Consider the following 17,833-nt stretch of genomic DNA (forward strand, 5'->3'; position numbering starts at 1 on the left):
TTGTAAATAACAGGTGGTGCACAATATCTAAGGAAGTCTCGAGCTATTGCTCATGATAAGCTGTTGACCACACTATCTACCTAGAGAGTTTTCATCTGTATTTTTCGTAGCTGTTTACATACCACCACAGTCCGAGGCTGGCACTAAGACAGCATTGAATGAGCTGTATTCCGCCATAAGCAAACAAGAAAACTCTCACCCAGAGGCGGCTCTCCTAGTAGCCGGGGACTTTAATGCAAGGAGACTTAAATCTGTTTTACAAAATTTCTATCAGCATGTTAAAACCTCTTACATCTAGACGTTCCGCTAGCGGAACACCTGCTCCAATATCCAATGATAGGCGTGGCGCGAATTACAAATTCCTCAAAAATCCCAAAACTTCAATTTTTCAAACATATGACTATTTTACACAATTTTAAAGACAAGACTCTCCTTTATCTAACCACACTGTCCGATTTCAAAAAGGCTTTACAGCGAAAGCAAAACATTAGATTATGTCAGCAGAGTACCCAGCCAGAAATAATCAGACACCCATTTTTCAAGCTAGCATATAATGTCACAAAAAACAAAACCACAGCTAAATGCAGCACTAACCTTTGATGATCTTCATCAGATGACACTCCTAGGACATTATGTTATACAATACATGCATGTTTTGTTCAATCAAGTTCATATTTATATCAAAAAACAGCTTTTTACATTAGCATGTGACGTTCAGAACTAGCATTCCCACTGAACACTTCCGGTGAATTTACTAAATAACCCACGATAAACGTTCACAAAAAACATAAAAATTATTTTAAGAATTATAGATACAGAACTCCTTTATGCAATCGAGGTGTCCGATTTTAAAATAGCTTTTCGGTGAAAGCACATTTTGCAATATTCTGAGTAGATAGCCCGGCCATCACGGCTAGCTATTTTGACACCCACCAAGTTTGGTACTCACCAAACTCAGATTTACTATAAGAAAAATTGGATTTCCTTTGCTGTTCTTCGTCAGAATGCACTCCCAGGACTTCTACTTCAATAACAAATGTTGGTTTGGTTCCAAATAATCTATAGTTATATCCAAATAGCGGCGTTTTGTTCGTGCGTTCAAGGCACTATCCGAAGGGTAAAGAAGGGTGACGCGCCCGGCGCGTTTCGTGACAAAAAAATTCAAAATATTACATTACCGTACTTCGAAGCATGTCAAACGCTGTTTAAAATCAATTTTTATGCGATTTCTCGTAAAAAAAGCGATACTATTCCGACCGGGAAACCCTGTTTTCGTTCAAAGACGAAAAAATTAAAACATGGAGTCGTCTCGTGCACGCGCCCCCAGTCTCATTGTTCTCAGATCGACCACTATCCAAATGCGCTACTGTTTTTCAGCCATGGCCTGCAAAGTCATCATTCAACGTTCTGGCGCCTTCTGAAAGCCAATGGGAGCGTTAGAAAATGATGATCAAGAAGGCCAAGAAATAGTCAGAGAGGGCGCTTCCTGTTTGGAATCTTCTCAGGTTTTGGCTTGCCAAATGAGTTTTGTTATACTCACAGACACCATTCAAACAGTTTTAGAAACTTTGGAGTGTTTTCTATCCAAAGCTAATAATTATATGCATATTCTAGTTTCTGGGCAGGAGTAATAATCAGATTAAATCGGGTACGTTTTTTATCCGGCCGTGGAAATACTGCCCCCTATCCATAACAAGTTAAATGTGCAACCAGAGGAAAAAAAACTCTGGACCATCTTTACTCCACACACAGAGACACATATAAAGCTCTCCCTTGCCATCCATTTGGCAAATCTGACCATAATTATATCCTCCTGATTCCTGATTACAAGCAAAAATTAAAGCAGGAAGCACCAGTGACTAAACCAATAAAAAAGTTGTCAGATGAAGCAGACGCTAAGCTACAGGACTGTTTTGCTAGCACAGACTGGAATATGTTCTGGGATTCCTCCGATGGCATTGACAAGTACACCACATCAGTCATTGACTACATCAATAAGTGCATCGATGACGTCGTCCCCACAGTGACTCTATGTACATACCCCAACCAGAAGCCATGGATTACAGGCAACATCCGCACTGAGCTAAAGGCTAGAGCTGCCACTTTCAAGGAGCAGGACTCCAACCCGGAAGCTTATAAGAAATCCCGCTACGCCCTCCGACGAACCATCAAACAGACAAAGCGTCAATACAGGACTAAGATCGAATCGTACTACACCGGCTCTGATGCTCGTCAGATGTGGCAGGGCTTGCAAACCATTACAGACAGGGAAGCACAGCCGAGAGCTGCCCAGTGACACGAGCCTACCAGACGAGATACACTACTTCTATGCTCGCTTCGAGGCAAATAACACTGAAACATGCATGAGAGCACCAGCTGTTCCGGAAGACTGTGTGATCACGCTCTCTGCAGCCGATGTGAGTAAGACCTTTAAACAGGTCAACATTCACAAGGCCGCAGGGTCAGACGGATTACCAGGATGTGTACTGCGAGCATGACAGCTTCACTGACATTTTCAACCACGACCTGTCCGGGTCTGTAATACCAATGTTTTAAGAAGACCACCATAGTGTCTGTGTCCAAGAACACTAAGATAACCTGCCTAAATGACTACCGACCCGTAGCACTCACGTCTGTAGCCATGAAGTGCTTTGAAAGGCTGGTCATGGCTCACATCAACACCATTATCCCAGAAACCCTAGACCCACTCCAATGTGCATACTGCCCCAACAGATCCACAGAAGATGCAATCTCTATTGCACTCCACACTGCCCTTTCCCACCTGGAAAAAAGGAACACCTATGTGATAATGCTATTCAATGACTACAGCTCAGCATTCAACACCATAGTGACCTTAAAGTTCATCAATAAGGTAAGGACCCTGGGACTAAACACCTCCCTCTGCAACTGGATCCTGGACTTCTCGACGGGCCGCCCCCAGGTGGTAAGGGTAGGTAACAACACATCTGCCACGCTGATCCTCAACACAGGGGCCCCTCAGGGGTGCGTGCTCAGTCCCCTCCTGTACTCCCTGTTCACTCATGACTGCACGGCCAGGCACGACTCCAACACCATCATTAAGTTTGCCAATGACACAACAGTGGTAGGCCTGACCACCGACAACGACGAGACAGCCTAGAGGGAGGAGGTCAGAGACCTGGCCGTGTGGTGCCAGGACAACAACCTTTCCCTCAACATGATCAAGACAAAGGAGATGATTGTGGACTACAGGAAAAAGAGGACCGAGCACCCCCCCCATTCTCATCGACGGGGCTGCAGTGGAGCAGGTTGAGAGCTTCAAGTTCCTTGGTGTTCACATCACCAACAAACTAACATGGTCCAAGCACACCAAGACAGTCGTGAAGAAGGCCTGACGAAACCTATTACCCCTTAGGAGACTGAGAAGATTTGGCATGGGTCCTCAGATCCTCAAAAGGTTCTACAGCTGCACCATCGAGAGCATCCTGACTAGTTGCATCACTTCCTGGTATGCAACTGCTCAGCCTCCGACCGCATGGCACTACAGAGGGTAGTGCGAACAGCCCAGTACATCACTGCGGCCAAGCTTCCTGCCATCCAGGACCTCTATACCAGGCGGTGTCAGAGGAAGGCCCTAAAAATTGTCAAAGACTCCAGCCACCGTAGTCATAGACCGCTCTCTGCTACCGCACGGCAAGCGGTACCGGAGTGCCAAGTCTAGGCCCAAGAGGCTTCTAAACAGCTTCTACCCCCAAGCAGTAAGACTCCTGAACACCTAATCAAATGGCTACACAGACTATTTGCATCCCCCCTTCTTTTACACCGCTGCTACTCTCTGTTGTTATCATCTATGCATAGTCACTTTAATAACTCTACCTACATGTACATATTACCTCAATTAACCGGTGCCCCCGCACATTGACTCTGTACCGGTAACCCCCTGTATATAGTCTCACTATTGTTATTTAATTGCTGCTCTTTAATTACTTGTTACTTTTTATTTCTTATTCTTATCTGTATTTTTTTTAAACTGCATTGTTGGTTAGAGGCTCAGTAGTAAGCATTTTACTGTAAGGTTTACACCTGTTTTAATTCGGCGCATGTGACTCATAAAATTGGCAATGGCTAATTCGAGAGAAAACATCCTCCTGAGTTATGACATTGGACAGTATTGAAATCTGACATGTATGATCGATGTTTTCACCATCTAAAAGTCATATTCCTATTAACTTCCAGTGTAGTGAGAGAGACTTTATCACGCTGCAACATCATACTGGACGGATTTCTGCCTGCTTGAACGCCAATAACTCAGATACACATGAAAACGTGAAATGACCCAGAGAATAGATAGAACATCAGTTAGAGATGCACAAAAACAATATAACATTCAAAATGGGTGAACCTTTCCTTCAATGACGAGGCCCTGATCTGTATTGGTTGCTGTTATTCTAAAAGATAGGAAACACTTCAGTGTTTACAAGCAAATGAACCAGTATTAGTGCTGAATTGTTACCTGTTAGTCTTCCAGATGTGGATGGTCTCAGAGTCTGTGATGTTGTGTTGCAGAGCCTGCTCATCCAGCAGGTCAAAGAAGTACTTGACAGCCGTGGGAACTGTCTGGTTAGTGCTCAGGATCACTGTGAACAAGTCATCCACAAACTTCTGCAGTGTGCCCTGGGAAGGAGAGCAGGACGTTTTGGGAATAAATATGTGCAAAGGTTGAGTGTAAATTGTTACAAATACTGTTTGTGGTTGAGCCTATGTGTGTGTGGGATTGTGTTGCATGTGCATTCTGGCACCTTCATGGAGAGTAGGCGGGTGAGGTAGATCTCAGGGATGGCTTTGGCCCTCTCTCTCTCCTTCAGGCTGCCACGCCTGTGTTTGGGAACGTCTGGCTCCTCGTTGGCTTTCACCAGATGCCAGAGCTTCATGCCTCCCTCGTCCCCATCGTCCAACATGGGTGTCTCTGTAAGACAGCGGAACATGCATGGTCATACAGTGCCCCTGCAAGCCATCTCTGACCTAGTCTTGGTAGATAAGGTAAGGGCACCCTTATGCAATTGAAGGGCAGTTTCTTCAGAAAAACACCATTGCTAGTTATACAGTATCACACTGTAACAAAATCATCTTGTGTGAATTGTCTGAATGTGGTTGTTGTGTTCTATTGATGCTAAACACTATCCTATGACCATGCTGCCCTAGATTCTAGATTAGTTGAGACTCACTCTCTCCAGGAATGTAATCATGGCTGTCATTGTGCAGACTCACTCTCTCCAGGAATGTAATCATGGCTGTCATTGTGCAGACTCACTCTCTCCAGGAATGTAATCATGGCTGTCATTGTGCAGACTCACTCTCTCCAGGAATGTAATCATGGCTGTCATTGTGGACGTGTTTAGTGTTCCGGGGTACCAGTGCAACAGTGGCTCCATCCGGAACCTGCAGGCCATTTGTGAAATCATGAAATCAAAGTAACAAAAAGGAGACTTTACAGTGATGTAGTTAGTCATTCTGTTTAAAGGGATTGTTAGACATTTTATCTACTTCCCCAGAGTCAGATGAATTCATGGATACCATTTGTATGTCTCTGTGTGCAATTTCAAGGTTGTTTCTGGAGGCATTGCTAACTGATGTTTGCGCAATGACAAAGTCTGCAGGAGCAGCTAGCATGTTAGTAGAAAAAAAGGGCTTTATAGCCAAAATGTCGAACTATCCCTTTAAGGGGGATAGGGAGGGATATAATGTGATGGGATGTGTGGCCTGCTGTGTCTGACCTTGTAATGGTGCAGGGTGTTGAGGCGTTTCCAGGAGCCCTGCACCACCGACGTCAGGTCCTCGTCAGACAGGATCAGGTGACCTGCCGTGCCCGCACGCCACTCTGATCAAGGACACAATACAGAAAATGAAACAGTTTATTATAAATGTCATGACCAAGGAGGGATTCCGTTGGCGTTGTCAATTCTATAGTATGTCCATTAACTTGGATACATGTTATTTGGCTTGACTTCGACCTGGCATGCCAGGGTGGACGAGGATGTCACCTTTTCATATTGAACAGTGAATGATAAGAGAGCTGTTGTGGAGGCTCACCCAGGTGGAGAGAGTCTGTGTGGGGTCTCTGGGAGAAGGACATGCCCTTCCATGCTTGTTCCAGGAGCTTCTCCTTCACCTGGGTTATGGTGTCACAGTCCAGCACCTTGGCAGGAGCCGTCTGGGGCACGCCACCGTTGCCTGTCGCTGGCATGAGGACATTCAGCGTCTGAAAGGTTAATGGTGGCTCATTATACCACTATCCTGAAACTAGGACTACTTCACCATGCTGCACAACTCCTTCCTTTCCAGCCTCTGCTTTGTAATGCAACAGAAAGCCTTGCATGTAGATGCGTATTAGTGGCAAAGGGACATCAGGGATTGTGTGTGCTGTGCTCTCACCAGGGTTTTGTAATCTATGTCCTCGCGGAGCAGCCTGTTGTCGTTGAGTGTATACTTGGCCTTTCCTGTCACGACGTCCACCGGTCCCTTGTCCACCTGGTGTTTAATGGCTCTGAATAGCATGTAGAAGGATTCCCCTGCAGTGTCCTAATAACACAGCACAGAGACATGGTTCTCTAACGGTCTCTTTAGTAAGGAGACAAGGGGGTGAATGGGGACATGGTTCTCTGTCTCTTTAGTAAGGAGACAAGGGGGGTGAATGGGGACATGGTTCTCTGTCTCTTTAGTAAGGAGACAGGGGGGTGAATGGGGACATGGTTCTCTGTCTCTTTAGTAAGGAGACAAGGGGGGTGAATGGGGACATGGTTCTCTGTCTCTTTAGTAAGGAGACAAGGGGGTGAATGGGGACATGGTTCTCTGTCTCTTTAGTAAGGAGACAAGGGGGGTGAATGGGGACATGGTTCTCTGTCTCTTTAGTAAGGAGACAAGGGGGTGAATGGGGACATGGTTCTCTGTCTCTTTAGTAAGGAGACAGGGGGGTGAATGGGGACATGGTTCTCTGTCTCTTTAGTAAGGAGACAGGGGGGTGAATGGGGACATGGTTCTCTGTCTCTTTAGTAAGGAGACAAGGGGGTGAATGGGGACATGGTTCTCTGTCTCTTTAGTAAGGAGACAGGGGGGTGAATGGGGACATGGTTCTCTGTCTCTTTAGTAAGGAGACAAGGGGGTGAATGGGGACATGGTTCTCTGTCTCTTTAGTAAGGAGACAAGGGGGTGAATGGGGACATGGTTCTCTGTCTCTTTAGTAAGGAGACAGGGGGTGAATGGGGACATGGTTCTCTGTCTCTTTAGTAAGGAGACAGGGGGGTGAATGGGGACATGGTTCTCTGTCTCTTTAGTAAGGAGACAGGGGGGTGAATGGGGACATGGTTCTCTGTCTCTTTAGTAAGGAGACAGGGGGGTGAATGGGGACATGGTTCTCTGTCTCTTTAGTAAGGAGACAGGGGGGTGAATGGGGACATGGTTCTCTGTCTCTTTAGTAAGGAGACAGGGGGGTGAATGGGGACATGGTTCTCTGTCTCTTTAGTAAGGAGACAGGGGGGTGAATGGGGACATGGTTCTCTGTCTCTTTAGTAAGGAGACAGGGGGGTGAATGGGGACATGGTTCTCTGTCTCTTTAGTAAGGAGACAAGGGGGGTGAATGGGGACATGGTTCTCTGTCTCTTTAGTGAGGAGACAAGGGGGTGAATGGGGACATGGTTCTCTAACTGTGTCTTTAGTAAGGAGACAGGGGGGTGAATGGGGACATGGTTCTCTGTCTCTTTAGTAAGGAGACAGGGGGGTGAATGGGGACATGGTTCTCTGTCTCTTTAGTAAGGAGACAGGGGGTGAATGGGGACATGGTTCTCTGTCTCTTTAGTAAGGAGACAGGGGGTGAATGGGGACATGGTTCTCTGTCTCTTTAGTAAGGAGACAAGGGGGTGAATGGGGACATGGTTCTCTGTCTCTTTAGTGAGGAGACAGGGGGGTGAATGGGGACATGGTTCTCTGTCTCTTTATGGAGGAGACAGGGGGGTGAATAGGGACATGGTTCTCTGTCTCTTTAGTGAGGAGACACAGTGGGTGAATGGGGACATGGCAGTCTGAGGGACTCACCCTCAGGAAGGTAAACAGACACATGGACATCCAGTTGGTCAGCAGCTTCTCCACCACTGACTCAGTTCTGAAACAGGACAACAGGACAACATATTCAATGTGAATGTGTCTGATACTGATAAGAAAATCCATCCACAACAGACTTTAGAAGACCTCGCAAGAAGCCTGTCATTACCAAGACTGAGGAGGACATCCTACTGATCATCCACCTCACCTTCGGAGCATCAGTCTGGGGTTCTTGGCCATGTACTGCACCACCAGGTCGTTGAGCAGAGTCTTCAGGATGTCAGTGAAGTACTCCAGCTTCCCATGCAGGGCCACGGTAAGCAGGGAGGCCACGTAAGCCCGGTCCCGAGGCGAGAAGGTCCGCTGCACCTCCAGGGTGTGGATGAACTGGGAGGAAGGGACACAAAGGGGTCAAAACAGTGACACGGTGAAAGAGAAGCATTAAATATATGCATTATGATATTACTATGATATTACTGTAGATGTTTTAGAGTCTGAATGCCATTGAGGCAGTTCGAGTTCAGTCAACAACAAAAGAGACTGGACATCATACTTATTCAGAGTCAGTTACCGTGGTGAGGAATAGTTTGCTGTTGAGGAGGTTGGACAACTGAACCAGCCCCTGCTCCACCGTCTGTCTACGGCACTCCGGCACGTCCAAATCTCGCCTCAGTGGCGACTCCCGGTGGCCAGGGAAGAAAATGCGCTCTGCATACACCCTGTAGTCCAGGAAGGGGATACCAGAACCCACCAGGTCACTGGAACAGTCCATCATTTCAGTCATCAGGTCTGCACAGAGGAAGAGGGAGGGAAATAAACCACATTGAGAGAGAATGAGAATCTTTTTAGCAAAAGAATATGTAACCCACACCCGAAAAACTCTTTATTTAAGGCCACTTTAGGTTTTTGAGATATAAGATGCTGTTATGTCCAAGTCTCTCTTGAAAAATAGATGTTCATCTCAATGAGACTAACCTGGTTAAATACAAGTTAAATAAAGAAATAAAACATTTACAGTTAAAGTCAGAAGTTTACAGACACCTTTTTCTTTTCTCCCAATTCCTGACATTTAATCCTAGTAAAAATTCCGTGTTAGGTCAGTTAGGATCACCACTTTATTTTAAGAATGTGAAATGTCAGAATAATAGTAGAGAGAATGATTTATTTCAGCTTTTATTTCTTTCATCACATTCCTAGTAGGTCAGAAGTTTACATGCACTCAATTAGAATTTGGTAGCATTGCCTTTAAATTGTTCAACTTGGGTAAAACGTTTCAGGTAGCCTTCCACAAGCTTCCCACAATAAGTTGGGTGAATTTTGGCCCTTTCCTCCTGACAGAGCTGGTGTAACTGAGTCAGTTTTGTAGGCCTCCTTGCTCGCACACACTTTTTCAGTTCTGCCCACAAATTTTCTATAGGATTGAGGGCTTTGTAATGGCAACTCCAATACCTTGACTTTGTTGTCCTTAACTAAAAAGCAGCATTCCCCAAGAGAGGATGGCTCTCACTTCCGCAAGCGTCCCACCTAGCCCATAGAGGTTAAGCCATTTTGCCACAACTTTGTAAGTATGCTTGGGGTCATTGTCTATTTGGAAGACCCATTTGCGACCAAGCTTTATCTTCCTGACTGATGTCTTGAGATGTTGCTTCAATATATTCAAATACATTTCTTGGTTTATGATGTTATTTATTTTGTGATGTGCACCAGTCCCTCCTGCTGCAAAGCACCCCACAACATGATGCTGCCACCCCCATGCTTTACAGTTGGGATGGTGTTCTTCGGCTTGCAAGCTTCCCCCTTTTTCCTCCAAACATAACGATGGTCATTATGGGCAAACAGTTATATTTTTCCATGTGCAGTTGCAAACCGTAGTCTGGCTTTTTTATGGCAGTTTTGGAGCAGTGGCTTCTTCCTTTCTGAGCGGCCTTTTAGGTTATGTCGATATAGGACTCGTTTTACTGTGGATATAGATTCTTTTGTACCTGTTTCCTCCAGCATCTTTACAATATCCTTTGCTGTTGTTCTGGGATTGATTTGCACTTTTCGCACCAAAGTATGTTCATCTCTAGGAGACAGAACGTGTCTCCTTCCTGAGCGGTATGATGGCTGCATGGTCTCATGGTGTTTAAACTTGCGTACTATTGTTTGTACAGATGAACGTGGTACCTTCAGGCGTTTGGAAATTGCTCCCAAGGATGAACCAGACTTGTGGAGGTCAACAACAAAAAAATTCTGAGGTCTTGGCTGATTTCTTTTGATTTTACCATGATGTCAAGCAAAGAGGCACTGAGTTTGAAGGTAGGCCTTGAAATACATCCACAGGTACACCTCCGATTGACTCAAATGATGTCAATTAGCCTGTCAGAAGCTTCTAAAGCCATGACATCAATTTTCCAAGCTGTTTAAAGGCATAGTCAACTTAGTGTATGTAAACTTCTGACCCACTGGAATTGTGAGACAGTGAATTATAAGTGAAATAATCTGTCTGTAAACAATTGTTGGAAAAATTACTTGTGTCATGCACAAAGTAGATGTCCTAACCGACTTGCCAAAACTATAGTTTGTTAACCTGTCTGGGAACGTGGCTTGCGTCCCACCCTAGTCAACAGCCAGTGGAATCGCGTCGCGCGAAATACAAATACCTCTATATGCAATAACTTCAATTTCTCAAACATATGACTATTTTACACCATTTTATAGATACACCTCTCCTGAATTGAACCACGTTGTCCGATTTCAAAAAGGCTTTACAGCAAAATCAAAACATTAGATTATGTTAGGAGAGTACCCTGCCAAAAAAAATCACACTGCCATTTTCAAAGCAACTAACATGCATCACAAATACCCAAAACACAGCTAAATGCAGCACTAACCTTTGACAATCTTCAACAGATGACACTCCTAGGACATCATGTTACACAATACATGCATTTTTTGTTCGATAAAGTTCATATTTATATATAAAAACAGCATTTTACATCGGCGCGTGACGTTCAGAAAATATTTTCCCTCAAATGCTTCCAGTGAATCAGCGCTACAATTGACAAAATTACTATTCGAAAACATTGTTACAATTTTATATTGTCATTCAAAGAATTATAGATTAACATCTCGTGAATGCAACCGCATTGCCAGATTTAAAAATAACTTTACTGGGAAATCACACTTTGCAATAAACGACGTGTTATGCTCAGAAAAATAGGCTAGGCGATACATGTTAGCGCCATCTTGGAACCATCTAAAATCAAATATACTATTGTAAATATTCCCTTACCTTTGATTATCTTCATCAGAAGGCACTTCCAGGAATCCCAGGTCCACAACAAATGTAGTTTGTTCGAAAAAGTTAATAATTTATGTCCCAATAGTTCCTTCTTGTTAGCGCGTTCCGAAGGCTACTCATAATGTACTGAAGCGCGCGGGACTTGTCGTCACGAATGTGCAAAAAATATATATTTACGTTCGTTCAAACATGTCAAACGTTGTATAACATAAATCTTTAGGGCCTTTTTCAACCAGAGCTTCAATAATATTCAAGGTGGACGATTGCATTGTCTTACTAAACGTTTCGGAACAAAAGGGTTCCCATGGGCGCCCGCGTCATAGTAGTAATGGCCCTCCCCCTGTGACCAACTTCCCAAGCCTCTCTTTGGGTCAGTTTCTACCATAGAAGACTCAAACCACTTTGTAAAGACTGTTGACATCTAGTGGAAGCCTTAGGAAGTGCTAAATGATTAATAAGTCCCTGTGTGTTTCAATGGCAAAGGCTTGAAAGTGATTCCACAAATCAGATTTCCACTTCCTGCATGGAATCTTCTCAGGTTTTTGCCTGCCATATGAGTTCTGTTATACTCACAGACACCATTCAAACAGTTTTAGAAACTTTAGAGTGTTTTCTATCCAAATCTACTAATTATATGCATATTCTAGTTACTGGGCAAGAGTAGTAAGCAGATTAAATCGGGTATGTTTTTTATCCGACCATGCAAATACTGCCCCCTATCCCCAACAGGTTTTAACAAGAAATTTGTGGAGTGGTTGAAAAACTAGTTTTAATGACTCCAACCTAAGTGTTTGTAAACTTCCGACTTCAACTGTATATGTTAATTTATGGCTCATGGTGCTTGCTCTTACCTGTGAACTCCTTCTTGCAGCGGTCTCTCACACTGGTCTCCAGATTCTCCAGCTGAATCTGGACATTCTTGTAGTCCCTCACAGCCTGTTTGCTCTTCCTCCTGACAGAGAGATATATGGACAGACAGAAGCGCTCACATCCAGTATACCGAGCATTACTTTGAACAGATTAAATGGTTTATACTTGGTAGACTACAGTGACTGTGTCGGCACCCACCTGTATATGACAACTATGACGAGGACTATGAGGGCTACGATGGAGGCCCCACACCCACCTGTATATGAGCATTGTGACGAGGACAACGAGGGCTACGATGGAGGCCCCACACCCACCTGTATATGACCACTATGATGAGGACAACGAGGGCTACGATGGAGGCCCCACACCCACCTGTATATGACCACTATGATGAGGACAATGAGGGCTACGATGGAGGCCCCACACCCACCTGTATATGACCACTATGATGAGGATGATGAGGGCTACGATGGAGGCCCCACACCCACCTGTATATGACCACTATGATGAGGACAATGAGGGCTACGATGGAGGCCCCACACCCACCTGTATATGACCACTATGATGAGGACAACGAGGGCTACGATGGAGGCCCCACACCCACCTGTATATGAGCACTATCACGAGGACGATGAGGGCTACGATGGAGGCCCCACACCCACCTGTATATGACCACTACCACGTGGACGATGAGGGCTACGATGGAGGCCCCACACCCACCTGTATATGAGCACTACCACGTGGACGATGAGGGCTACGATGGAGGTCCCACACCCACCTGTATATGAGCACTACCACGTGGACGATGAGGGCTACGATGGAGGTCCCACACCCACCTGTATATGAGCACTATCACGAGGACGATGAGGGCTACGATGGAGGCCCCCACCCCCACGCCCACCTGGGCCTCCAGGGGGAAGGTCGACTGGACCTGGGTGTCATACTGCACTCTGCCCAGGGAGAAGTTCAGGTTGCCCATCTGGACCTGGGACAAGACAGCGATGGATTTTAGAGTGGGAGGATTGAACTGTTTTATACATCTCAACCCTACTATCGCCACAACTATAGTCACTAGATCATCCATCAACAGCATTACTCATCACATTCAGAGTTACAGGTGTGACGATCCTCCAAAATGTAACACGTGCCCTCTGATTTCCAATTCCAACAGTGGTGACCCAAGGAGTGAGGACGTACAGTGAACTCGGGGAGAGAATCCATGCCCTCCTGCTTCTTGCTGGCCATCACTGAGGGCTGCTGGGATGGAGGCTCACAGTAGAGGTGGTTATGGGTCAAGGTCTTCACCGAGCACACCCCATCCCCGATCAGAGCCACCACCTCCTCCTTAAAGATGGCCAGGTCCAGGTTCTCCCCCTGATTCAGAACAATACTGGTATTAGACAAAAACAGACAACACTCATAGGCTCTGAAAAACTGTTGCAGAAGCTGTTATGGTAGGAGAGATGGGATGTAACGGAGACCTCCACAGAGATGATGCTGCCAGGTTTGTGCTGGTAGGGTTTGCTGGGGTCATTCTGGTTCAGTGGGATTAGGATGGGGTTGAGCTCATAACTGAAAGCCCCACTGCCCACAGCGCTGAAGTCAAAGTGCAGGTTATCCAGTAGGAAGTCCACTTTTACCCGGGCATTGTGGGCCTTCGTCCCCACGGCAGGCGTAGGGCACAGCATCAGAGAGGAGCTGCTCACGGCACAGCGCGTCTCAAACTGGAGAGGGAGAGATGAGATAGAGGAGTTGATTTATAAACTGGAGAGATGAGACAGAGGAGTTGATTTATAAAGTGGAGAGATGAGACAGAGGAGTTGATTTATAACCTGGAGAGATGAGACAGAGGAGTTGATTTATAAACTGGAGAGATGAGACAGAGGAGTTGATTTATAAACTGGAGAGATGAGACAGAGGAGTTGATTTATAAAGTGGAGAGATGAGACAGAGGAGTTGATTTATAAAGTGGAGAGGGAGAGATGAGACAGAGGAGTTGATTTATAAAGTGGAGAGGGAGAGATGAGACAGAGGAGTTGATTTATAAAGTGGAGAGATGAGACACAGGAGTTTATTTATAAACTGGAGAGATGAGACAGAGGAGTTGATTTATAAACTGGAGAGATGAGACAGAGGAGTTGATTTATAAAGTGGAGAGATGAGACAGAGGAGTTGATTTATAAAGTGGAGAGATGAGACAGAGGAGTTGATTTATAAAGTGGAGAGATGAGACAGAGGAGTTGATTTATAAAGTGGAGAGATGAGACAGAGGAGTTGATTTATAAAGTGGAGAGATGAGACAGAGGAGTTGATTTATAAAGTGGAGAGATGAGACAGAGGAGTTGATTTATAAAGTGGAGATGAGACAGAGGAGTTGATTTATAAAGTGGAGAGATGAGACAGAGGAGTTGATTTATAAAGTGGAGAGATGAGACAGAGGAGTTGATTTATAAAGTGGAGAGATGAGACAGAGGAGTTGATTTATAAACTGGAGAGATGAGACAGAGGAGTTGATTTATAAAGTGGAGAGATGAGACAGAGGAGTTGATTTATAAAGTGGAGAGATGAGACAGAGGAGTTGATTTATAAAGTGGAGAGATGAGACAGAGGAGTTGATTTATAAAGTGGAGAGATGAGACAGAGGAGTTGATTTATAAAGTGGAGAGATGAGACAGAGGAGTTGATTTATAAAGTGGAGAGATGAGACAGAGGAGTTGATTTATAAAGTGGAGAGGGAGAGATGAGACAGAGGAGTTGATTTATAAAGTGGAGAGGGAGAGATGAGACAGAGGAGTTGATTTATAAAGTGGAGAGATGAGACACAGGAGTTTATTTATAAATCAAGCACATAGAAACGTGACATCTTTTGCAGCAAAAAGAGTAAGGATGTTTTGCCATTTGCTATTTAGGGAAAGCAGTGAATGATTCTCAACTTTACCCTGATACATCACACGACATTATCAAATAAAAGAGTGTCTGTCCCTCAATGGAAACAAGGAGACAACTGAACATCATATTAGAGGACTCAACACGCATTTCCAGTTTACCTGTTTGACAACACAGAGCATGTCTTCAGGACAGTCTGGCTCAGGAACTATCCGTCTTTGCCTCTTGAGTGGGATATCTTTACATCTCACTCTACTCTCTCCATCTCTGCTGCTCCTCCTCATCCTCCTCTTCTTCCTCGGAGAGAGGGACTCCAGAGGACTAAGGGTCACCCGGATTCTGGGCTCCTGCACTACATCCAGGTTTTGTCCGGACACATGTATCAGTCTTCCACCACTGGACACACACAGAGAGAAGACTTTAAGAACAAAATGGTATATATTTCTGACACAATGTGTTGTGAGTGACAGTGTCCCACCCACCTGAGAAAGCTTTTGGAGGGTGTAGCCATGGTTACGTTAGGGTCTGAGGTGTAATAGTAAACATCTCCCTCTAGATGGCGCACTGCTCTACCAAATCGGACAGTGATTCTATGCGCTCCGGTTCTGTTGCTGCCACCAGTCATACATGTAATCTGGTCATCCATGACCTCCGAGGAGCTAGAGAATGAGTTGAACCAGATATCACAACTACTGCTACAGAATGTTACAGGGCTTTTATTGAGGAAACTGACAAATGAATTATGAATTCTCTCACATAACGCAGACACCACTGTAAACCACTGTTTGATCTGGTGACTGAATGTTACAGATACGTAAGAGACTCACATGAGGCATGGGACTCCTCCAATCAGCACGCTGACCTCACTGAGGTGTCCAGTCTTCAGGCTCTGGCCCATTACGGTCAACGCAGAGCCCCCAGCCTTGGGCCCCTTCTGAGGGGCTATCTCCATCAGAACTGGGTCCTGAGGAGAAGAGAAAGGGCATTAGAAAAGAAAACTTTATCAGACTTCATTTGAGGGCCAGTATTGTCCACTCGGCTAGATCAGCATTTTAATAGAAGATAACAAAGTCTGTTATAGTTACCTGGAAGCTGAACCTTTGACCGGAGAATCCAAGTCCTCCTCCTCTTACCTCGACTGAGGCCTGGCCACTCTTCTGTCCCCCACTGGCTGTGGTCTCACACACAATCCTACAGGACAATGGAGGATTAAAGCAGGTTGTTACTCTGAATGCAGATACAAGTAGAGATGCAGAATATAGAAGAAATAAACGTTTTTGCATGAGAAGAACATTACCTTGAGGAGATCTCATATCTGCTGTTGATGACCGTGCAGGGGACACCAGCTATAGTGACAGAGTTCTGGATGTCTTCAGCTTTCTGTCCCAGATTGGAGCCTGAGATGGTCACCACAGTACCACCATCTACTGGTCCAGAGATAGGCTCCATCTGCAACACAGTCATGGAGAAGTCAACAAACGAGTCTATTTCACCGTCTAAAGATGCAAACACATGAAAAGACAATGACACAAATCAAGCCTCACAAAGTGGATGACGGGTCCCGGGCAGGACTGCTTGATATCGCCAGCGCAGGAGTCCCGGTAACTGCATCTGGAGCGAGCTCCACCGCACCACACACAGCCGTACTTCTGATGAGCCGTACGACACCGGCTGCAGTCTGACCGGCCCACAGAGCAGTTAAACAACGTCACTGGAACAAAGAGGATACCAGAAGTCAACCACCCAACAACAGCACAGATCTACACCAATAGTTCTTCTCCTTTGTAACCTACCATGAAGGTCGTCAGCACTATCAATCTGAAAGGTGTCTCTCCTCCTCACATTGATCACGGCATCGTACTCCTCCGCAGAGGCAGTATAGGCATACTGCAACAACATGACAAAATAAGGCAGTCTTAGCAGTGAACATAATCATAGCTTTCCTGCATAGCTGAAATATCACTCTTCAAAAAACATGAAACATCCTACAGACAAACACTGCTCAAATTAACAGCATTTTTACAATACCACATAGTCTGATATTGAATAGAGTGACCTGGTGTAGCTGGCAGGTGATGATGTAGAGAGAGGGCTGGGTGTCCTCTGTCTCCACGTCCGCGTCCACCACCACTGACCGCCCCTCGATGGTCAGGACACACTCATAGTCCAGATCCTCATCCTGATCACACACAGACCACATTTCACACACCACGCACCTGAAGTCAAGTAAACCATCAGCCTGCATTCCTCACCCACCTGGAAGAGGTGAAGGTGGCGCCCCACCAGAGTGATCTTCCGCTCCACATTAACAGGAAGTAGAGAGGGGCCCTGGACCTTCTCCACACACGGGCAGTCCTACTCACATTATAGGACATATGTTACAGGACACACACACAGGGGACATCAAACTTAACAGCATCCTACATCTCCAGGTGATGTCTCGTCAATTTCAGTCATTAAAATGGCCGTTCTGCAGTTGCTACATACATTTCGTTGATTTATAAATTAATGATATGTACCCTTTTATTCTTGAAAAATATAACTTATAAATGCCTCGTGAACTTAATTCGTATCCCATCAGAACTCAAACATAAGCTTTTTTTTACCCCAATGTTTTTAAACAAAGTACATTTAAAAAACACTATATAGCCTCAAAACATGGTTAAAACTATATTTTTTACATCACGAATGGTCAGTCCATGCATTCATAGCTGTCTATGA

General features: G+C 45.1%; 1 protein-coding gene across 4 annotated transcripts in view; it reads right to left on the reverse strand.

The window, feature by feature from the left end:
- The window catches only part of LOC106572747 (plexin-B1), a 100,200-nt gene that overhangs the window by 7,917 nt on the left and 74,450 nt on the right, over positions 1–17,833 (reverse strand). For all 4 annotated transcript variants that reach the window (XR_006759312.2, XR_014380707.1, XR_006759311.2 and 1 more), the window contains 22 exons: positions 17,369–17,467; positions 17,169–17,291; positions 16,906–16,999; positions 16,657–16,823; positions 16,410–16,561; positions 16,198–16,303; positions 15,940–16,076; positions 15,595–15,771; positions 15,274–15,508; positions 13,708–13,950; positions 13,424–13,600; positions 13,063–13,211; positions 12,208–12,308; positions 8,645–8,862; positions 8,282–8,460; positions 8,068–8,134; positions 6,412–6,558; positions 6,070–6,238; positions 5,754–5,857; positions 5,334–5,418; positions 4,779–4,945; positions 4,493–4,653 (listed from right to left, as the gene is read on the reverse strand). Coding sequence is in view for 1 of the 4 variants with exons in the window: in XM_014147187.3 (XP_014002662.1) it covers positions 4,493–4,653; positions 4,779–4,945; positions 5,334–5,418; positions 5,754–5,857; positions 6,070–6,238; positions 6,412–6,558; positions 8,068–8,134; positions 8,282–8,460; positions 8,645–8,862; positions 12,208–12,308; positions 13,063–13,211; positions 13,424–13,600; positions 13,708–13,950; positions 15,274–15,508; positions 15,595–15,771; positions 15,940–16,076; positions 16,198–16,303; positions 16,410–16,561; positions 16,657–16,823; positions 16,906–16,999; positions 17,169–17,291; positions 17,369–17,467 (3,257 nt within the window). In the remaining 3 variants the exon portion in view is untranslated. The remainder of the gene's footprint in view (positions 1–4,492; positions 4,654–4,778; positions 4,946–5,333; positions 5,419–5,753; positions 5,858–6,069; positions 6,239–6,411; positions 6,559–8,067; positions 8,135–8,281; positions 8,461–8,644; positions 8,863–12,207; positions 12,309–13,062; positions 13,212–13,423; positions 13,601–13,707; positions 13,951–15,273; positions 15,509–15,594; positions 15,772–15,939; positions 16,077–16,197; positions 16,304–16,409; positions 16,562–16,656; positions 16,824–16,905; positions 17,000–17,168; positions 17,292–17,368; positions 17,468–17,833) is intronic.

Source organism: Salmo salar, chromosome 15 (assembly GCF_965601325.2).
Source record: "Salmo salar chromosome 15, fSalSal1, whole genome shotgun sequence".
NCBI classification, from domain to species: Eukaryota; Metazoa; Chordata; class Actinopteri; order Salmoniformes; family Salmonidae; genus Salmo; species Salmo salar.